At 34.6% G+C, this 23,193-nt stretch overlaps 2 protein-coding genes across 9 annotated transcripts; one reads left to right on the forward strand and one right to left on the reverse strand.

Moving 5' to 3' along the window:
• Window positions 1–112: 112 nt before the first annotated feature.
• On the reverse strand, window positions 113–22,763 carry LOC110838496 (uncharacterized). Of its 6 annotated transcripts, none has more exons than XM_022081734.2 (10): window positions 22,503–22,763; window positions 8,086–8,453; window positions 6,578–6,640; window positions 6,198–6,385; window positions 4,551–4,666; window positions 4,249–4,341; window positions 2,900–3,378; window positions 1,894–1,976; window positions 589–713; window positions 113–296 (listed from the first exon to the last, which is right to left on the reverse strand). In XM_022081734.2, the coding sequence occupies exons 1-10, from the start codon at window positions 22,579–22,581 to the stop codon at window positions 187–189; spliced, it is 1,704 nt and encodes a 567-aa protein (XP_021937426.1). In that variant the 5' UTR covers window positions 22,582–22,763; the 3' UTR covers window positions 113–186. The 6 variants fall into 6 exon arrangements, with proteins under 6 accessions (XP_021937426.1, XP_021937431.1, XP_021937428.1 ...); XM_022081739.1 differs by lacking the exon at window positions 22,503–22,763 and adding an exon at window positions 11,400–11,515; XM_022081736.1 differs by lacking the exon at window positions 22,503–22,763 and adding an exon at window positions 9,093–9,207.
• Window positions 11,423–21,492, forward strand: LOC110838490 (uncharacterized). 3 transcript variants are annotated; one of them, XM_022081708.2, is made up of 6 exons: window positions 13,625–13,690; window positions 14,078–14,209; window positions 14,938–15,025; window positions 15,416–19,383; window positions 19,809–19,969; window positions 21,198–21,492. In XM_022081708.2, coding segments are annotated over exons 2-6 (4,386 nt in total). In that variant the 5' UTR covers window positions 13,625–13,690; window positions 14,078–14,207; the 3' UTR covers window positions 21,365–21,492. The 3 variants fall into 3 exon arrangements, with proteins under 3 accessions (XP_021937399.2, XP_021937398.2, XP_021937400.2); XM_022081707.2 differs by lacking the exons at window positions 14,078–14,209; window positions 14,938–15,025 and adding an exon at window positions 11,423–11,559 and having other exon boundaries at window positions 13,603–13,690; XM_022081706.2 differs by lacking the exons at window positions 13,625–13,690; window positions 14,078–14,209 and adding an exon at window positions 11,459–11,559.
• Window positions 22,764–23,193: the final 430 nt, after the last annotated feature.

The following is a 23,193-nucleotide window of genomic DNA, read 5'->3' on the forward strand; positions in this document are numbered from 1 at the left end:
TGATTGAAGGGGAGTTGATGGGAACAGTGATAATAGCTGCAGGTTCAGTAATTCTTTACCTTCCCTGCAGTATATGGCAATACACATGTCTGTTTGGATTCAGAGCTTGAAAAATCTTTCATCAAACCTGCCAAAGGAATGATTTTTATTTATATTACTTCTAAAACAAACGCAGTTCTCATTAAACTAATTTTGATTCCTTGTCGAAAGCATAAGTGAGTCCCAAGTCTTCATCATCTTCTTCCATTGGGCAGGAAGTCCTTTAGACAGCTTTTTCTTAATCAGACTTGGTACAGCTTCATAAACAAAAAGGAGATATGCAACAACATATAACAGAATCAAGCACAAATATTCTATGAAAGAATTTTATCAATAAATGCTTAGTGTATGAAGATGTGTTCCACATAAAATTTCAGGACTCTTTATTAAGTTTGTGCAACCACCATGTTGATATTGCTGATGAAAGAGCATTAAAAAGTATAAAAGTGGAATGACATTTAGTGGAATTATGTTTGTATAAATCTCATGCAAATTCATCAGTTCATTTATGCTCATTATTTTCTGATAAAATTAAATCATAATACTTACTATTTTTAGGATCTACAAATGTGCCCATTAACTTGTATGTTTTCCCATCCTTGCACTGAAAAGAGATGTTTGTTTTACGTTTCACTACTATATCTGTCGTATGAGCCACTTCTGTATGTAGTTCACTAAAAACAAAGAGAATAACAATTCAGAAGAGATTCTTTTGTAACTGTAGTTGACATGCCAATACATTATCATAGAATGCAAAATGTAATATAAAATCTTTAAATGTAAAACAAATTAAGTGTAGTATTCATGACGGAGGCAGTATGACCTCTGAAACGTTGGTTAACATCGACCAGACTACATGGTGCAACAAACCAGAAGACGGAACTCTTCATACTCACCGCTGTGAAAACCTCAAATCCTACATAAAATGAAGTGGCTGACAAAGGTGGGAAACAGAAGTTGCATAAGTACAAGAGACAAGAACATAATAAGATATTTATAAATGCTGAAGTTTGAGAGATGTGAAAAAGGTACTGCTTATTTTATGGCAATATACTGGCACTCACTTGATTTTAGGATTAAAGATAAACTGTCTCTCCAATCAATAAACAACTTCAAAATTGCTGTACATTTATATAAACACATTTGATAACAAGTACACCTTTAAACTCTCTTTAAATAATATTTTAAGACTGCATAGTTTTCAGACAGCCTTGCATGCAGTATAGGAAAGCAAGCGTTCATAATGAAATGGCTGTTTCTTGGAATAAATAAATAATGTTGGGCAAGAATGTGATGATGTAACAATTATTGCCATGCAATGCTGTGATGTCAGCTAAAAACAAAGTCCCTTAAAATATACAGTTAAAAAATCTCTTGAACTTCACTGTATGCATTGACAATATGCATATATAAGGACTGATCAGATTATAATGCCTTCAGCTGCAAATGGCTCTATTAGATACAAGTGTAATCAGCCTGGTGATAAGGTATAACCTGCTGTCTGCAAAACAGTAGCAGGATATTTAACCGTATACACCATGACTCATAAAGGTTACCATTCAAAACACAACGTATGTTCCACAACAAATTACACACATCTCATTCTAGGATAGAGTAACACTGGAATATGACTTCCTATTTCTAAATGTTGGTTCCTATTAGCATACATAGTTTCTCAACAGAACACGAGATTCCCTTATAGCTCACAGTTAATACTTTTTCATAAGTGGATACTGTTAGCCACTTCACCCTGAATAATTTAAATGATAATATCTCAACACATTGCCATGAAAACTGGGTAACTTCCATTATCACTTGTACTTTATTTCATAATGAAAATATAAAATAACATACCTTTTAATATAACCATTTACTTTGAGATCACAACCATTTATAAGAACAGGAGTCCATCTTTCAAGACTGATTTCTTGATTTACCTACATAGAAAACAAATATCATTAAGTATAAATAAACTAAATACACATGGCACATGTTATATTATAGTGTCAATAGAAAATAAATTTCTGGTTTCAAAACTAAATAACTTCTGAAAAATAAATAAAACACAGTATTCTCTTCTTGGAAAATATGGTCTCAAATGTTAATTACATTTCTCAAAAGGTATAAATGTGAACAGGATTTGTAGCCTTGCAGACATCAGTGTTAAATTTCAGTCCAGGTATGGCAAAACATGTCTAGTATGGCTCTTCCTACAGCTGTGGAAATTCTCACAGATGCCACAAATTGTGGATTCTCTCAGCATAATGTATCTGGTATATCCTAACATATAACATTCAAATGTATAAGATGAATTTCTGGAGGCCACTTCTTTTGAACCGTCAATTAAGAAACCTACATTCAGGGCACAGCAAGCCTGAAATGTGAGGTATTGTCTTACTGAAAAGCAAACATAAAAAAGACACCATATATGTTTCCATTGGATTCAGCTCCATGGAGTAAGAATGTTTCCATAATCAGTGAAGAATTCCTGCTCAACTTGGTCTGCTAGGAAGAGCTAACCTTAGTCACTACAATCTAAGTCAGTCAACTAAAACTATATAAGCTACTACGATAGGTTTTGTTAACAGGAGATAATAAGAAAATTTACAAGAAACTGTCATTATCCCCAAGTGACAAAATCTTATGTGAGGTTAGCCGTTTCCAACATATCCAACCGAGTAGGTACTCCCCACCTTTCAGCTGAGGATGGAAATAGATCCAGTTTCTGAAAAGTTCTGCTCTTTTAAGTACACCAGATGATGGACAAAGTCCACAAATCCAGTAATACTAATTGTAGTACACCATTGACAGGACCCTTTAGAACTGATCTACTCATATATTTTCTTGTTTGAGTACTTACTGTAATATTGGCTTCAGTGACATTGTTAGTAATATCAGCATCATTTGGATTTGACACCTTTTTAGGAGTGCCAGAAGAGTATATGGCACAAGAAGCATGATCTGACCCATCTGAAGAAGAATAATGGCTACTCTTATCCGGATTCAGAGTTCCTGTAACTATGACATTCAGCAAACATTCAAAGCTATCTCTGGAATTTTTTTGTGTTACCAAGGACTGTGTTTCTTTCAAGCACTTTTGCTTGTCTTTCGAATTCAACTGGTTGACTTCATTTTGCAGAGCAACTGAATGTGACTGTCGATATTTCTCATCATTTACTGGCATTTCATGCTGATAAATCTCATCCATTCTAAGATGAGATGAAGTTATACTAAATCCATCTTGGCACGATGTGTTTGGCTGAGTACACTTTTCAACAACTGCTGCATTAGAAACACATTCATCAGTTTCTACTGTCCAACTGAAGTCGCATGGACTCCCTGATGCAACAGAACAGAAAAAGATCGTTAGAAAATGTGTTTCATACACCACTTCATTACATATCTGCTTCATTTATAATTTTTACTGCATAAAAAACAGAGGCTGAGCAAAGTGAAAATATTACACAACCATGAAATATTGCAAAAACTTAATGCAGTGTTACTGTTTATGTTTATGGCGATGTTCAATAAAAATTTTCGTTTAGCTTTGTACTTGGAGGAAGTAATAAATAAACCACTGAATTTTTGTATTAATACAGCTCATATAAATTCTGTATGAAACATTTTCATACATTAAACCTACAGACACGGCAACAGTGTAAAATTCTTAAATTATATTTGGTCAGGTAAACCATTTTCTGCTTATGACCCACAAACACATGAAACTTCTGCAACATTTAAATAAAATGGATATGTACATAGTCAATAAACTCAGTGGCCCAATTCATGCAAATTTCTGCTAGTACACATTTTATTATATATGATATGAATTAAGATTTCACTCAAAGATGATGATACATAATTGTACTGTAACAGTTTGCACATGCATGTCTGGGTGAACTAAATATAAATACATAATCAACCTTTACCATATTTCCTTCGAAAAGAATCTGAAAACATCAATAAATATGAGAATGTATGAATCTCTGTCTCCATCCACTGGGGTGGGGGGGGGGGGGGGGAAGAGAGAGAGAGAGAGAGAGAGAGATTTGTACTCAACTTTGCATTTTAAACATCTTGTTCTGTACCTCAGGTTGGAGACAGCCTATAAAACATTTACTAGACAGAACATCCTTATATCATGAATCCAGAATATTATACAACACTGATTTTATTAGTAATATTATGTACAATAAAGTAAAAACTTACCTTCTTTTACATATTTTATCCACTTGCATTTCACATCCTTCCAGTCATCTGGGAATCCACACTGGAATTTGTTTCTCACATAATATGGTAAATCTGGAAAAGAAAAGGAAAGAAAAGAAAAGAAAGGGAAAAAAACAAGAACATACACACACACACACAAATAATACAAATCTGCATAAAACAGAACCTGGATATATCAGAAACCTGTGCTAACCTGAATACTTACATGGTCTCACATGCAAAAAGAGAGAGAAAGAGTGGACTCTGATATAAATGTCTTCTTTTCTAAATGGCCCACTTACTTGTAAAATGGTCTGGCATACCATTGAGTATGTACACTGAACCATCATTATGAAGCAGGGTGTTGGCATCAATGCGTTTGCAATATGAAACATCCCTCGACAGCTGTATTGTATTCCTGCAAAAATCAAATGTGACAGTTTGCAGAACTAGAAAACACATTTCAAACTTAGCTCTCAGAGAGTGAATTCCATAAAAAAAAATTTCATATGGGTTACATGGCTATTTAAAATATGTAAGAATTTTGTTAATACATTTTTTACATGCAAAACAAAACAAAACATCTCTTGTGGGGAAATGAACTAGAATAAAATCTTAAAAATTAAATCAAAATATTTTAATAACATCTATAGGAACAAAGCCTCAGTAACAATGGTTAGTTCCTAGCAAGGACTCACTCTAGAGTATCCTCAATATACAAGTAGACAGATACATTACTGATGTGCCTCCCAGGCCTTAGACAGAAGACTGCTTATTGTCACAAACATATGCAAACCAAATGTGCATAATACAATATCAATTTTAAATAATTCTGACAACAGTATACTACAATCAGTACCACTGAGTTTCTTGACTGTCTGTCATCCGGTATTCTGAATAGACCCAGTTTCTGAAACATTGTGTTCTGCTTGGAATACCAGTTGATGGACACAGTTCAGAAATCCAGTAGTACTAAATTCATCATACATTGCAATTTAAGGACCAATCACCTTTTCAATTGTAATAAGATAATTCTCACGCGCCATAGCAGCGCGGTCTGAGGCATCATGCTTTGGACCAACGATACGTAATGCGCGCTGGTTCAAGTCTCGGGGGAGAAGAAATTTTCACATGAGCTTTTGACCAGTGTATGGGACTGGTGCCAACCCAGCATCGTGAGGAAATTGGGGAGCTACAATGAGTAGCGTAATCCAGTCAGGAAAGCTAGCAATGGCTGGGGGTTTGTCGTGCTGACCACACATCACCCTATATCTGGTTGGATGATCATTCACCTCTGCTTAGGCATGTGAACGAGAGGCCAGCAGCCAGCTAGTCGGCTTTGGCTCTCTGGAGCTGTTACGCCACAGATTTAATTTAATTTTAATAAGATGATTGTTATGATCAAAACAGTGAACCAAAACATTATACCAAGCAAAGTATTCTGTACTTCAGAAAGATTTATGTTACTTCACTTTTTAAATGTGCAAAATTTAATTTTTGTTACTCTTCAGAGGGATACATAAATGGGAGGATCATACTAGACTGGACCTTCTGGAAATAAATTGTGAGAGCACAGATTAGACTGAAATAATATATTAATCAGTTAATGGAGGACACCGCCTGCCCCTCCTATACAGCATTGAAGAGATTGTTGAAGGTCGAGAAGCTTGGAGAGCTGCTGCCAACCAATCCTAGGATTGATTACAAAAGAAGAATTCACAACAAGACCCAATGGCAACAGTGATGATCCTTCAGTATCTATAACAGAGCATTCCATACATAGCTGAATAACTATGAGGAAGAAGAAACTATATTTGGGAGTCAGAGATTTGGACGTGAATTTTAGAACTACTGCTACGGAAACTCCTGGAATTCAATGCCTTCATAAGTGAAGGTTCAGGGTTCACCCCGATGTCAAGGTGACATAGAACTGTTGGACTTGCACTTACTGATTTCTTTTCCCTGTGATGAGAAGACTATTTCTGTCTGTTAGCTGGAGAGACCAATCCCTCCATTCTGTCAAGTGTTCTTCCTTAATTTTACTGTCTTGTTCACTTGATTCATTCTTTTCCTTCATTTCTACATATGTATCACTTATGTGCTTCTGTACATCATTACTATTAGCTTCATTCTGTGGCTGAAATGTGAATGAGCAAATTATTATCTGTAAACTTACCTCCCAGATATTAACATGCTTGGAATTACATAGTGAAATAGAGTCTGATCAGTAAATGTAATTTTGTATTGAAGCACTAAGGGTTTTGGACATGGCTTAAAGTTCTTTGAAAACTTTAAGTTGAAAAGCATTTATAAGCATATTAATACATACTGTCTGATGACCATTTTGTCCTTCTAGCATCCACAAATTCTGTCTTCCCATATTTATTATCCACTGAAAAGGCAAGAACATCATGTAATATCTATCATCCAAATGGTTTTTCTTTAATACTTCTTATCACTACAGTATACTTTGATCAATTGGTTGAAATATACAAAATGCAAAAAATCAAACAAGATGTACTCAAATCTGCAGTTAAAATCTTTGTGATTATGCATGCCTTACTGACATTACAGCAGCTCTGTTGGTGGAAAGCTATTACAACATACACCACACATATCAATCTAAATGATAGTGACAATGGTGTGTCACCCTCGGTGGACTACTGTGTGCTCGCCTCTAAACCCAAAGCTTCGCAGGTAAAAAACCTGGCTGAGGTCGATGGAATTTAAGGATGATAAAAATCCATAGCACAACTTCCTTCAGAGAGAAAGTAAAGCCGGTGTTCCCATGCCGCAGATTTACAGCATGAATGAGATGTTTTGTAAGCAAAATTAAGCAGCCATTTCTCACCCATGTCTCTCCTGATTCTCTGCTAGATGACTCCAGCAGACAAAATGAGGATTGAGTAAAAATTGTGCAGACGCACTGGGCTGGTCACTCACTATTCACAAATGCACACTTCAAAGACCAAGTAAGAAACCTCCGAAAGGAGGCGGCCAAGACCCACCTTGGGTTGTAGAGCCACAGAAAGAAGATGTGACAATGGTGTATTGTAATATTTTTGACTAAAATTTTGGACATTGACCATCATCAATTGTTTCTCATAACACGATATTTCAGGGACTGGATGTTTCCATCATCAAATAAAATTTGGGGACAATATGTTTCCAACTCTGTAGGGTCCCTTAGAAGGCGCTAGTCTCCATCCCCAGACACCTACAGAAGTCTAAGTTGGGTAAATGTACTCCTTGTGTTGCATTTCATCTGTGAGAAACATCAACACCTAAAACCTGAATAAAACTTCAAGAAGATATGTAGGAGCATATTAAATATGTCCTGTCAGTATTAATTAAAATCCACTAACAGGGAATCTTTTTTCATTAAGTATATACAATGTTACAAAACTTCTAAGATATTCGAAGTCTACAATACAAAATTATTCAGAAACAAAGTTGGCAAATAACAAAACAAATTAAAATTTCAATACTTACACTTTTAGGTCATAAATTTGAATCACTTCAATGTCTAAATTCTGTTCATCCACTTATGAAACAAAGTATGAAAACTGAATAAACAAATTCAGTACTGTCTATGCACAAATTAAATGTACTGAGAATTGAGATAAAAAAAACAATGCAGAACACGGGAGGTACAAAAGACAAAATGCTGCAATTCTGATTTACAGGAACAATGATAAGACAAAACCCAACATGTCACATCACTAAATCAACGTTTTCAGTTTAGCTGAGCTTAAAAAAGAATGAGGTTATGTCTTACTGCAGTCAGTTATTTTAATTCATTGTACACACTATTGTACTAGGCACTGAAATCAATACCTGGGGGGTTTCTCTCAGCCAGGCTTTCCATCGTGCTATATGGAAACTTTGATGATAAGAATTTGGGACCAATTCCTCTGTAGGCAAGACTCTTGATGCTGGAAACCCTTCATTGTTCATCATCGCAATGTCCAGCAAAGTAGCATAGCCACAGAGAGAACGTTTTCTGATGCTTGCACATTCTAAAGCAGCAGATTTTCTTGTTTGGTGCTCCTTTCCGCTTCCAACCGCTGGTGAAACTTCTATACTTTCATTAGTTACTGGACTTGGAAAGCTCTTTTGATTACTTCCTGAAGTTATTTCTCCAGAAACCTCAATTTTATGTATATCTTCCAGTTTTTTCTTCATCATTTTTACTTGATTTGCTTCTGAAACCACATATCAGCCATTAACTTTTTGCTCACACATATGCAAGCCAAGTTCTCTTTCTAAAAGTAATTTATTGTTGAATGACTAACATATATTCTAATAAATTATACAAATAAATAAAACCAGTTTTGTTAATTACACAGGGCTTACTTAACAGAATAGGGCAGCCAAGATGCCCTTAACACACAAGTTTCCTCACCATAAGCATAGAATCATGCAAGTTAGCACCTACAACTTGAATAATAATTGGAACACAGCTTATTTCACAACAAAAACAGTAAAATGTCACTAGTTCAAATCTTGTACACATAGATACTGCTTAATCTGGTAAACTCCAAAAGTTAGAAAATTTCAAGCTGAAGTTTTAAAGATTTCCCCTGAAGACATTTGGTCCAGATAATGCTCTATCTAATTTAACACTGAAAATTTATGTAGGAGAGGTTAGAAAATTGTCCCTTGTATTGCCTCCAAATATGAATATCCCCTGATCCACCTTTGCTATTTGCATGATTGGCCTGTATTCTACTGCAGTATTTTAATAATAATTAAAATATATGTTAATAATATCACCAATTCTGGAAGATCCTTCTCCTACAGTCTACACTTACAAGGATTTATTGTTCCCTACGAGCCATTACCTTATTCATTTCTCTAATTACTAAAGAGTTCATTATGGCACAACTTCTCAAAACTTTTCGCGCCAATAGTCATAGACAGATATTACCATACACATGAAAAACTGGCAGCAGTACCAACATACCAACACCAATTATTCTCATACTGTGCTGCTAATCCGTCGAAAATGAGAAATACGACTATCGCCGGTATAGTTACGATAGCTCAATAGGTAATAAGGTTCAATCTTCACAATTTTACTCGCATAATGGAGGCAATATGCTATTCTGAAACTTTGGTTGATTTATATTGGACTACACAATGCAACACTCCAGAAGTTTAAAATTTATAAATGTTGATGGCAGTTTATACTGATAAAATATGACTGAAATTAAGTGTTACTAAGTCTTTTGAAAATGTGGAAATTATATAATATTTTGGAATGACAGCAACTTAACAAAATTATTCAAAATAAGTTATAAGCAGAAATTCAAGGAATACTTGTTACTTGTTACAATTCATTTTAGAATTTATCTTCTAGTCATCTATCTAAAAACCCAAAAATTAAAATACACAAAACTAAAATATTACATATTTTTGAGTGGATGTGAAAATTCCTGACTTATCTTAGGGGTTGAATATTGATTTAGGGTTTTGAGTACAGGGTTCTAAGGAGAGTATTTAGACCTAAGAGTAAGTGGAAGAAACAGGAGAATGGAGAAAACTGCATTAGGAGGTGCTGCATAATTTTTACTCTTTACTTAATTTTATTGAAGTGATCAAGTCAAAGAGGATGAAATGGGGAGACATGCAACATTGTTGTTGCAAAATTTGAAGTGAGCAGCCATTTTGGATATGGAGGCATAGATGGGAGGACAAAATTAAAATAGATATTACAGCAATTGAGTGCATGTGAGAAGTTAATAGTATGTTAAGGTAGTCAATAAATTCTCATCTTTTATGGAAACCTTGTGTTTATTATCATGTTCACAAGAACCTGTAACTGGTCTATATCCAGCACCACCAATATAAAAATATATAAATATTAACTACCACTACTCTTCTTGAACATATTCCATATTTAAGAAGTATAGCAGGTTACTGAACAAAAATATCTAAATTTAATGAGAATGTTTATCCTAATTTAGACCTGGATTTTACCTAGTTAGGTAGTAGCTTCAAATGTTTATAAATATTTATGCATGTTACAGTCTTCATGTTTTCACAATATATTATTCCCTATAAAACACTATTTGAGTGGCAATGGATAAATAGAATTAATTTAAAAGTAATTTAAATAAGAATTTCATATTTGTTAATGCACTTGTAAATTATAATCTCATCAATTAAGTTTTTGAAATTAATTTCTTTCACTATTATGAAACTGTTTAGATTTAGACAACAATTTAAAAAGCAGCAGCTCTGTCACAGCTATCTACAAAAGCTGAAGGCAAAGAAATAAACTGATAAAGTTACGTGTTATGAACACAATATTAACCACATTTTAAACATCAACATATCCTGCAACTAGAGTTTCCTTAGCTGCAAATATTATCAGCATTTAAAATGGAAAAATTAGTCTTTGGTGAAATTCCCTTAATTTTAGTAACAAAACAGATAAATGGTATTATATTTTTTACTTCTCTGTTTTGAATCTGGTAACAGAATTCAAATGTTTACAAGGCATGCAATATGAGTATGTGCTTCCGTTAGTGTATAATCAAAATTAAAAAAAACCCTGAAAAGTAATGTATTGAAGACAAATACAGCTTTTATTGTATGTAGTAAATGAATAATAATGACAGTGACAATGAATAAATAAGGCTAACTGATTCTAAAATTACTTAATCTCTTTTAAGTATGATGACTATATAATACTAAATGAGAAAGGATCATAAATGGTGATCAGATAAGGATCTGGAAGGAGGTGATCATAGCCTGTTTTGAAGTATAGAATGAGCAGAATAAATAGCTGTCAGGATTTCTAGTAGCCTGGCCCAAATTATAAGTAGTTACATTTAAAAATATAAAAGTTTAGACTGCTAATGTTATAATAAATGTAAATTGACCAGGATCACTTCATAGTAGTTTACATGACCAAATAATTGTAAGGCTGACTCATAAGATCATATCATTTTTGTTCTGAATCTCCGTAACAAGCTTGATAAAGTTATTTCCAAAGAAATGTTATAAGCATGAATCCATGTGACCAAGGTTATCTTGTTAACAGGAAATTAGGGTTGCAGGAAATTTCTTTCTAGGATATGATGGCAATGAGGAGGAACTAAAGACACAAGATAACTCCGCTATCAGCATATCCTTCTGCCTACACAATGTCTCCAGTCCAGTCCAACTCACTGCATCTCTCTAGTTTGAAGAGAAGATTACAATGGTCTGCCAGCTGCTGGTGCTACTGTGCTTGATCTGCACCTTATCACCGTGGTGCTGGGCAAATGGCCCTAAACCATGCACCAGAACTGTCAACAAACCGTTAGTATCATATTTACATGTCAGAAGGATATAAAATATTGTTATATTTTATAAAATCATGTTATTTGTTTAGTGAGTTGATTTTTGAATGAGATTGAGATCTCTAGATAATAAAGATGTATAAACCCTGGTCATATACATGAAGCATGTTTGATTTTGGAAAACAGAAGTTGCATTTATTCAGTTGCACAAGGAGGATGGGACATTGCATTTTAGGTTTTTAAAAAGGGTTATATAAGTATCTGTTTATTAACAATTCTTTTACAAATGTTTTTTTTAAAAAGTGCCTATGTTGTACCATTGTTAAAAATAAAAGACAAAAAGAAGCCCTATGAAATTTATATATAAAATTTGAGTAAGTGTAAGAACATTACTTTCTTAAAATAAGAACCCTTAGCAGAGGAGCCAGACATAGGCTGAACACCAGCAGAACTATGTTGTCATAAAACTAATGTTGAAAGTATCACTTACTTTAGAAAGTCTCACACATGGTAACATGCAGTAATACATTTCCTGATAGCTACTGTGTGATACTAATTTGCAAAGATTTGACAGTTTTACTACAGAAATATTGATAAAATGATCAAGTATCTAGATTTATAATGGAATCATCCCTATTATTTTTAGAAATGGCACATTCCCTCAAAAAATTAAAAATAAAATATTCATTGACAAAATTTTAAAATTCAAACTCTGGTCAACCCTATTCTATTTCATATTTTAAATCTCTAGGTTTTCTGCAAAATGCTGTTATAAATCATGCAAATAGACCAAAAATCCTGAGTTAAATGCTTTTGTTTATGATCAGAGTTCACTGATGGAAAATGTAGCAAACTTAAACAATTTTAAAATCAAAAAATTGTTATTTCTATTATGTTTTCAGTAAGAATGTTTTGCAGTAAATGTATATATACTATAGTATATTAGATGTGATAATAAAGGCATATTTTAGTATTCTACTAGATTCATTCAGGGTTCACTTGTAGCAGTCAATTTTTTAATCCAATTTACAAGACTCACTACAGGGAAGAACATAAATTCTAAGTATGTCTATATAAAATTTACAGTAAATGCAGCTAATTCAGTTGTCTTTGTTAAACCTTTCAAGCACGAATTTATTTTTAAGTCATTCAATATTTTAACAGGTAAGTATTTCTAATATGGGCCTATAAGAATATATATTTTATTTAAACATTGAAAATTATTTTAATATATGTCCTTGTGTGAAGCCTGGATAAGTTCAGATAACAAAAATAGTCAACTTCTAATCAACTGTTTTTAATTAATCATGTTGTGATATCCATATTGACTAAATAAGAAATAAATCTTATAAATCTGTATCAGATTCTTTAAATGTCATATCAAATACAATGCACATTTTCTTTCCTTCAACTACTTCCCACATCAGGGCTGGAGTTTGACTTTCTGAGGCCCTAAGCTGTGTCAAGCTTAAGAGGCCCCAAAAATTCACAGTCAAGATATATATATATATTATCCTGACTGAAGGGAACATTAAAAAAAATGAAACTGATGTTAATGAAAGCATTCTACTAGTATTGGTATACACTTCAAAATTTGTAATGTATTTTTTGAGACCCCTCATATCATGAGGCCCTAAGCTGCAGTTTAGTTAGCTTATGCATAATTCTGGCACTGCCCCACGTAGTGTACCATATAATTAAATAAATAATACTTTTTATGGCAGATTCTAATAAAAGACCTAACAGATATGAAAATGCACAGCCACTGTCAAAAGTTATCTAGAGAAGAATATGTAAATCATATTCTGCTGAACACAATAAATAATTACAGTTAATGGAGACAAATAAGTTATACTTAAGATTGTGATAACTCATAATCATATATTACAAAATTAACTTCACATTCTAATTCATTCAAGTAGAAAGAAAAATGTCAGTATACTTGTACTGCACCCATATCTAACAAACTATGTGTGTTGTTTAAAGTAAGTCCATTCAGGATTGTGCTAGGTGAAAGAATACTAACTAAATAGGCATAGGATTATTGATCTTTACATCACAGGTACACAGTCACAGAAGTACAGAGGTACCCTGCCTCTATGAGAATGCTGAACACTCAGATTATCACCATCACCAAAACTCGGGTACAGGTGAGTTCCAAACAAATCAAATGTTATTGTTATTGCATCAAAATTTTTATGTCCAGTCTTATTAGGAATTCTATGTACAGTGCATAGAATTAATTCTGAAGTGGGTCATGTTCCATTTACGTCTTCTTTTGTATAGGTATTTTCCAAAATTTTTAAATTTCCAACAGGTCACTCTCTAATACCACTTCTAGATGAGCTATGCAATTTTGAGGTTGTTAAAACATGTTTTATCACCTTAAACACATGACCACTAGCTAAAATTTTATCATTATATTGGTTCATAATCATGTGGTGGTTAAAACCACATTGTTGTTCACTATTGAATAGCAAAATGCTCCTCAGATAATTGAATAATTCCCTCCACCTCTACTCATTTGCTACTGACAGATGTATATAAATGCTTCCCCCAAGACATCCACCCTGAAGAAGGCGATTGTGGCATATTGAGCAGTATAAATGGCCATATAAGAACAAGATTACATCTGATGTGAAGGAAACACCACTTCAGATTTCAAGAATGTAAGTCATAGTAGCACAGTGCAGGAAAGCCACTATTAGAAATTTGGTTAAATTGAAATTAAGTACAATTTTTAAGTTATAGATCTTATTTGCTACCTTGACATTCCAGTTTCCTTCAAAAACATTCATTTATTATCATCACCTATTTATTTATATGTTTACCTTACTTCAAAGTAATAATTATTTATAGTTTTAGGAAGTACTGGTCAAAAGTGTTGTATGCTGCAGTCACATGGCTTAAATAAAAATTACCAGTAAATAGAGTTTTGTACCTAATTAATTATGCATACAATTCAATGGACATGATTAACTTATAAATGCCTTGAAATAACTTATGTACACACTGAGTCATTTGAACTTAACCAGGCCACCAGGGTCTTACCTTCTTCACCTGAATTGGATGTTTTTTATGCAGGTACTCCTTGGTTTATGGGACAGTTGTGTTTCAAGAGTCACAGAAAGTGAAATTGCATAAATGAAAAATAACATTTTCTTTCTCCCCTTACATTCTTAATCTGTCACTCAAACAAAACTCTCCTCCGTTTCTGACCATCTAACTTGAAAAGCCAGTAGGCAATGTGTATTAAAGCAAGTGCTACTAATTAAAATTGGTCTAAATTAGCTAAAAGCATTAAAATGAAAACAGATTTTTTTGAGCATGCATATAACAAGGAGTACTTGTAATATGAATATCAAGTATTAAGATATGATCTTTCTGAAATAAACAGGTACCATGCTACAGAAGTGTATTCTTATCCAGTAAAAATCATTAGACTCCATCACAAGAAAGACACAATTCATAAAACTGCAATTAAGGTGAGGGACTTCAACGAGGAAATCTAATAACAATCAAATAATTGCATGACCACATTACATTCATGTTTTGCAGAGTTATTATAAATTCATATTGAGAACTACTGTAAGTGAAATTTATACCAAATAAGATATGTCATAGTTTATTTTGGATGAGTATGAAAGCCTGTGAATACCTATTAAAAATACAAATACATTTTTCTGTAATACCTTGGCATAACCTGATCACAAAAAATCATTACATCTTACCCAAATTTGTAATTTATTAAAATAATGTGTTCTTTTAGGTTGTAATGCCATGTAAACTTGTAATCACTTAATATATCAATGCAATTAAGAATAACATAATTGACATCGTCAGTCCAAGTTTCAGATGATCCAATTTGATTTCAGACAGTAATCAAATGGAAGCAAGAGGAAGAATGTTGTCATGGATATGTAAGAAACAGCAAAGGAGTGTGTCTGCCAAATTGCATTGGAGGCTGTCCAAATGGCTACTGTTTGTCGCCAGGAAAATGCAAGTGTAACACTGGCTACATATTAGACAGTAAAACAAATAAATGTATTGTCTTCTGCCAAGGTGGTTGCAAAAATGGTAAATGTACAGCTCCAAATGTGTGCACATGCAGTAATGGTTATTCTAAAGATCCAAAGAACAGCAAGAATTGTCTACCAGTTTGCAGCCCAGCCTGTACAAATGGCAAATGTACAGCACCCAACACATGTACATGCAATAGTGGTTATTCTAAAGATCCAAAGAACAGCAAGAATTGTCTGCCAGTTTGCAGCCCAGCCTGTACAAATGGCAAATGTACAGCACCCAACACATGTACATGCAATAGTGGTTATTCTAAAGACCCAAAGAACAGCAAGAATTGTCTGCCAGTTTGCAGCCCAGCCTGTACAAATGGCAAATGTACAGCACCCAACACATGTACATGCAATAGTGGTTATTCTAAAGATCCAAAGAACAGCAAGAATTGTCTGCCAGTTTGCAGCCCAGCCTGTACAAATGGCAAATGTACAGCACCCAACACATGTACATGCAATAGTGGTTATTCTAAAGATCCAAAGAACAGCAAGAATTGTCTGCCAGTTTGCAGCCCAGCCTGTACAAATGGCAAATGTACAGCACCCAACACATGTACATGCAATAGTGGTTATTCTAAAGACCCAAAGAACAGCAAGAATTGTCTGCCAGTTTGCAGCCCAGCCTGTACAAATGGCAAATGTACAGCACCCAACACATGTACATGCAATAGTGGTTATTCTAAAGATCCAAAGAACAGCAAGAATTGTCTGCCAGTTTGCAGCCCAGCCTGTACAAATGGCAAATGTACAGCACCCAACACATGTACATGCAATAGTGGTTATTCTAAAGATCCAAAGAACAGCAAGAATTGTCTGCCAGTTTGCAGCCCAGCCTGTACAAATGGCAAATGTACAGCACCCAACACATGTACATGCAATAGTGGTTATTCTAAAGATCCAAAGAACAGCAAGAATTGTCTACCAGTTTGCAGCCCAGCCTGTACAAATGGCAAATGTACAGCACCCAACACATGTACATGCAATAGTGGTTATTCTAAAGATCCAAAGAACAGCAAGAATTGTTTATCAATTTGCAGTCCATCCTGTACCAATGGGCAATGTACCGCACCTAATGTATGCACATGTAGCAATGGTTATATAAAGGACACAAAAAACAGCACAAACTGTCTACCGGTATGCAGTCCAGCATGTAATCATGGTAAATGTACAGCGCCAGATACCTGTACTTGTTACAGTGGTTATGCAAGGGATCCAATGAACATCAAGAACTGTCTTCCAATTTGTAATCTTTCTTGTACCAATGGTAAATGTATAGCTCCCAATACATGTAGATGCAATACTGGCTATACAATAAATCTAAATAATACCAAAATTTGTATTCCACAATGCATTCCATCCTGCACAAATGGGCAATGTACAGCTCCTGACACGTGTACCTGCAACAGAGAATATTCTAAAGATCCAAAGAACAGCAAGAATTGTCTACCAGTTTGCAGCCCGTCCTGTAAGAATGGTAACTGTTCATCTCCCAACACATGTACATGCAATAGTGGTTATTCTAAAGACCCAAAGAACAGCACAAACTGTCTACCGGTATGCAGTCCAGCATGTAATCATGGTAAATGTACAACGCCAGATACCTGTACTTGTTACAGTGGTTATGCAAGGGATCCAATGAACATCAAGAACTGTCTTCCAATTTGTAATCATTCTTGTACCAATGGTAAATGTATAGCTCCCAATACATGTAGATGCAATACTGGCTATACAATAAATCTAAATAATACCAAAATTTGTATTCCACAATGCAATCCATCCTGCACAAATGGGCAATGTACAGCTCCTGACACATGTACATGCAACAGAGAATATTCTAAAGATCCAAAGAACAGCAAGAATTGTCTGCCAGTTTGCAGCCCGTCCTGTAAGAATGGTAACTGTTCATCTCCCAACACATGTACATGCAATAGTGGTTATTCTAAAGACCCAAAGAACAGCAAGAATTGTCTGCCAGTTTGCAGCCCAGCCTGTACAAATGGCAAATGTACAGCACCCAACACATGTACATGCAATAGTGGTTATTCTAAAGACCCAAAGAACAGCAAGAATTGTCTGCCAGTTTGCAGCCCATCATGTAATAATGGGCAATGTACAGCTCCTGACACATGTACATGCAATAGAGGTTATTCTAAAGACCCAAAGAACAGCAAGAATTGTCTGCCAGTTTGCAGCCAATCGTGTAATAATGGGCAATGTATAGCTCCTGACACATGTACATGCAATAGCGATTATTCTAAAGATCCGAATAACAGCAAGAATTGTCTACCAGTTTGCAGCCCAGCCTGTAAGAATGGTAACTGTTCATCTCCCAACACATGTACATGCAATAGCGGTTATTCTAAAGATACGAATAACAGCAATAATTGTCTGCCAGTTTGCAGCCCAGCCTGTACAAATGGCAAATGTACAGCACCCAAAACATGTACATGCAATAGTGGTTATTCTAAAGACCCAAAGAACAGCAAGAATTGTCTGCCAGTTTGCAGCCAATCATGTAATAATGGGCAATGTATAGCTCCTGACACATGTACATGCAATAGCGATTATTCTAAAGATCCAAAGAACAGCAAGAATTGTCTACCAGTTTGCAGCCCGTCCTGTAAGAATGGTAACTGTTCATCTCCCAACACATGTACATGCAATAGCGGTTATTCTAAAGATCCGAATAACAGTAAGAATTGTCTGCCAGTTTGCAGCCCAGCCTGTACAAATGGCAAATGTACAGCACCCAACACATGTACATGCAATAGTGGTTATTCTAAAGACCCAAAGAACAGCAAGAATTGTCTGCCAGTTTGCAGCCAATCATGTAATAATGGGCAATGTATAGCTCCCAACACATGTACATGCAATAGCAGTTATTCTAAAGACCCAAAGAACAGCAATAATTGTCTGCCAGTTTGCAGCCCATCATGTAATAATGGGCAATGTACAGCTCCTGACACATGTACATGCAATAGCGGTTATTCTAAAGATCCGAATAACAATAAGAATTGTCTGCCAGTTTGCAGCCCAGCCTGTACAAATGGCAAATGTACAGTGCGCAACACATGTATATGTAATTCTGGCTTTGTTAAGGACCCTAAATCCAGAAGCAAATGTCTACCAGTTTGTAAACATGTTTGTATAAATGGTGACTGCACAGCTCCAAATACATGTACATGTCACATTGGGTTCACAAAGAACAAAGAAGATTTAAATATATGTATTCCAACTTGTGCAGACGGTTGTTTAAATGGTAACTGTACTGCACCCAATAACTGCAGCTGTTTTCACGGTTATAACAGAGATAATATGATCTCCAACAAATGCTCTCCAGTTTGTAATCCTGAATGTAAAAAAAATTCTGACTGCACTACTCCAAATGTATGTACTTGTCACAATGGTTATACAAAACATAATAATGATTCAAGTCAATGTACCCCAGTCTGTGATGCCGGTTGCATCAATGGAGATTGTACAGAACCATATAAATGCACCTGTCATGCTGGTTATACTAAGGATAATACGAATCCCAGTGGGTGTGTACCAGTTTGTCCTAGAGGATGCCAGAATGGAATGTGTATTTCTCCAAACACATGCACTTGCCATGAAGGTTTCATTGCTGATAAAAGCAAAGGGTGTGTGCCTTCCTGTTCAGGAGGCTGTGTCAATGGGAACTGCTCTGCGTTTAACAGGTGTGATTGTTTCATTGGATGGTCTGGATCAGACTGTTCAATTTATCATCTGCAGGGAGATTCAGGCCTAAGGTAAGATCTTAATTCTTTACATTTAAAATAACGTTTCATTTCCAGACCCTTGTCCTACATAACTGTATATACCACACTATATGTATAATTCCATAAGCCTATATTTAAGCACTGTGCCTGGGAGATGTATGGGGAGAAACAGTAAAAATCTGTACATTCTTAACCTTGGTCCTAGATGGAGGAAAGTAGACAATTAATATTCTGGACACTTTACCTGCTGGGAGAGAAACTCCAGATCCATCTGACAAAAAGGAGGGTGGGAAACAGAGTTGATATGAACACAATAACAAAGAGAAAATTTCAAGCCCCTGCTCAGAAATGAACCCTGACTGAACCTATATAATTGATATCTATTCTGTTCCATATAAAAATCATGGTACTGTAACTTATGTAATTTATGTTGCATTTTGGTACTTTACTTACAGAAATATCACAGAAAGTGGTCACTCAAAACATCCTTATATTGTGTGGTTCATCATTGTATCCATACTGGTGGTAGTAATGATTATCAACCCAATCATAATGAAGATTGTAACATGGAGGCAACAAAAATTGAAACACATAAAGGAGCGTGGAGTTACTGGAAGTATGTATTAACACCTAAATATGTAACAATTAACCAATTACCAAGTTGTCACTGATTATGATTAAATGTAAACATCCTTGATGTCAGTGAAAAAAGAACAAAGCACTGGGTGTGTCAAGTGGAAACTCAGTTTACAATAATCTGACAGCTATAGTTAGAAGAAATGATTATTCTTCTAACAGTAAAAGATCCGTATAAATAATGGGTACCATGTTAACGTTGCAATATTTGGTGAGAACAATACACAGAAAATAATGTTATGTCTGCCAAAATCACAAGGCCTAAAAATGCAAAATTAAGTTGCTGAAATCACTTTTTTGCAGAATTTTCACTGGAGTGCTGATACCTAGAATGAGTCCTTAAACTGAACCACAAATAATTCTTTCCTGTTCATCCAATTAATTTTTGATAATTATTGTAACAAGGCTCACTATTTAACGATATGTAACTTTATTACATGAAAATAATTTGATAAAATATTAGAAAATACATTATATATAACAGTTACCATATATTTAGTACTGGACCTTTGGGTTCCATAAAGAGTAGAGAATTTCTTAACTGGCTATGACAATTAGTATCTCAAGAAAACAATGCTCTATGGAGTTAGCTTACCCTCTGGTCAGCAGATAAGATGGAATGGACAATTTCCTTAATATATTTTTACTGTTGCTATGTTCAGTATAAGAGATTTGAGACTCAAATTAATGGTTTAAAATTAAACCATCTAATGCAAGTCAATCTAAAAGAAAGATTTCAATATTGACTTTAGTTATCCAATAGGTGTAACACACAGATTTATTGTTTCATATGAGTTTATGGATGTTAATAAATTATGAACAGTTAACTACCAGACATTACAAAATTATACAGGCAAAGATAAATTTGTAAAATAACTTGCTTTGCCCTTTAAACTGCTTACACTTTTAACATATGAAAAACTATATTTTTCAGAATTAAGACTGAAATTATACAAATAAAATTTATAAAAGATTCATAAAAACTGTAACAAACATTAACAATCTAAATGAGTCAAATAGAAAGGATCTGAATAAGGTCTACAGTGACATAATTTTTAAAATAAATATTAACAGTTTCTCTGTGGGAGGTGACAGAATACTGGGCTTGCAAAGTGTTTTCAACAAAAGTTACTTTTACGCATTCTATGATTAAGCTTAAAAATACCATATGACCACATGCATTTCAGATGTACTGTTTTTGTTTTTAGGTATAACAGACTACAGAAATCCTATCTTTGTGGTAGACTGTAGGAAAGAAAAACTGACTGAAAAGGCAGAAAAGATGGCAGAAGAGGACAACGAGTCAGTGCTTTATGATGATCTACCACCAGAATACAGTGAATCACCAGAACATTGTAAAGAAACTTCCACATGACAGAATCACAAGTAGCAATATAATGCTGTATGATGACCTGCCAATTTATCCTTCACACACTTTGAAATTCTGAATCAATTTTGTATAAGTAATTTTATATAAAATCTTCCCCAAGCAGTAAACAGTCACTGGTATTTAGAAATTTCCTGTTTTCACAAATCTGAACAATTTATCACGTGATTACTTTATACGCTCCCAGTCACTAAATCCTATCCTGAAGAAGTACATTCAGGTAAGTATAAATGTTTGGAATTAAATAGATTCAAAAGTGGAATCAAAATAGCTGCCACTTATCTCAAAAACATAAAAAAAAAACCCTGTCAGCACAGCGACAACCAGTCATCTGAAGACGAGAAAAGAGTCAAGTCCTGATATGTTCTGGGTATCACACCTCAGTTAATAGACACTGTCCAACATGACTAAGGTGTAATGAATCAGATGTTGTTATAAACCTTTAGAGAATTATCATATCAATAGATACCTGATATTAACCTAGATCAAAATGGCTAATTTAGAAAGAAAATCACCTTACTTTCCTCTGAAAGGCCAGATACAACAGTGTCATTCTAAAAACGTCTGAAAATCAAAATTTGATTTCAAAGGTAGTGCCTTTTGAAAATAATGACAGACAAATTTTTACCAATTACTTTACACAGTTTTCAGATGTGAACTTGTGACCAAGATAACAAGTCAGACTAATATGTCAGATAAATAACTATGATTTCACCCATTTAAGAATGGCTGCCAACCAGAATTAATTGCAAGGAAACCCATGTTGGTGTTATTGATCATAGGAAATTATTAAAGTGGGTTAGTCCCTATTAATGATATTCACACCAATTTTAACAAAAAATCCATCAATTGGTAAAAAAAACATCATTAGGGCAGGCATTCAGATGGACAAATGTAACGTATGTTTCTACAAGTAATATGGACACGAAATACGTTACGTTACGTTGATTTCACTTGTCAACTTCTGAACTTAATTGAGCCAAAGTCATAAATTATTTTCTCAAAAATAGTTCATAAACTAATGTCCTAACGTTTGACGGATTTGATCTTAGGGCCTCGATCTGTGCAGACGTTTCCAGGGTTATGATTTACAGAAGATTATTCGACATGCAACTGAAATAAATACCTGAATGAGGTTTTAGGTTCTCACGGAAGTGAAAATGTCGATAGCCGTCTTCTTCCTTGGTATCCACCAACGAGTCCATACCACGTCGTCACAACCCAGAATCCCACTATCGACAATCATACATATTTTAACAGTTGCTTCATTATTAGACCATCATGTTTCACGAAGACAGAATGTTTGGCTAATCTTCTGTCGTCTCCACCTAATATAAGAGCCAATATCCGTCACGCTTCTCTGTACGAGTACGTCGTGCGCCAGATGAGAAAAAAAAATTAAATCTGATGTTGGCGCCCATGGTGCAGCCTCGCGGAGTTTGTATTTGACGGGAATATGGAATCTGAAACAAGGCTTTTTTCTGACTTCAGTCGCACTGAAGAAACTTTTACATTTTAATTTACTTACAATGCGTTTTTCAAAGATAATGATGCAACAAATTGTATTACTGATCGACACCCCCCCCCCCCCCACAAAAGGTCCATCCATTCCCTTAAACTTTGACAAGTTTGTAATTATAGAAATACTCCTACAAATATTTCGGCACAAAGACGCATCATGCTATTAACCTCTTTGGGGGAAAAAAGCATTAGTTGTGACTTCAAATAATTTTATAATTATAAATGACTGTGGAAAAATGTTTATCTTTTTAGAAGTCTTATATTTTATTATCAATGGAGGAAGTGTGACATGGATT

This window comes from Zootermopsis nevadensis, unplaced genomic scaffold (genome assembly GCF_977971745.1).
Source record: "Zootermopsis nevadensis isolate Lab colony 2312 unplaced genomic scaffold, Znev_1.0 Znev_ptg000024l, whole genome shotgun sequence".
Lineage (NCBI taxonomy): Eukaryota > Metazoa > Arthropoda > Insecta > Blattodea > Termopsidae > Zootermopsis > Zootermopsis nevadensis.

Excerpts from the sequence above, each read along its gene's own strand:
- LOC110838490 (XM_022081707.2), top strand. The coding sequence starts at position 11,459 with ATGGTCTGCCAGCTGCTGGTGCTACTGTGCTTGATCTGCACCTTATCA. Across the intron at positions 11,560-13,602 it reads ACCAGAACTGTCAACAAACC|GTACACAGTCACAGAAGTAC; the intron begins GTTAGTATCATA and ends TTTACATCACAG. Across the intron at positions 13,691-15,415 it reads TCACCAAAACTCGGGTACAG|ACAGTAATCAAATGGAAGCA; the intron begins GTGAGTTCCAAA and ends ATTTGATTTCAG.
- LOC110838496 (XM_022081734.2), bottom strand. The coding sequence starts at position 22,581 with ATGGACTCGTTGGTGGATACCAAGGAAGAAGACGGCTATCGACATTTT. Across the intron at positions 3,379-4,248 it reads GATAAAATATGTAAAAGAAG|GGAGTCCATGCGACTTCAGT; the intron begins GTAAGTTTTTAC and ends CTGTTGCATCAG. Across the intron at positions 297-588 it reads ATTTGTAGATCCTAAAAATA|CTGTACCAAGTCTGATTAAG; the intron begins GTAAGTATTATG and ends TTGTTTATGAAG.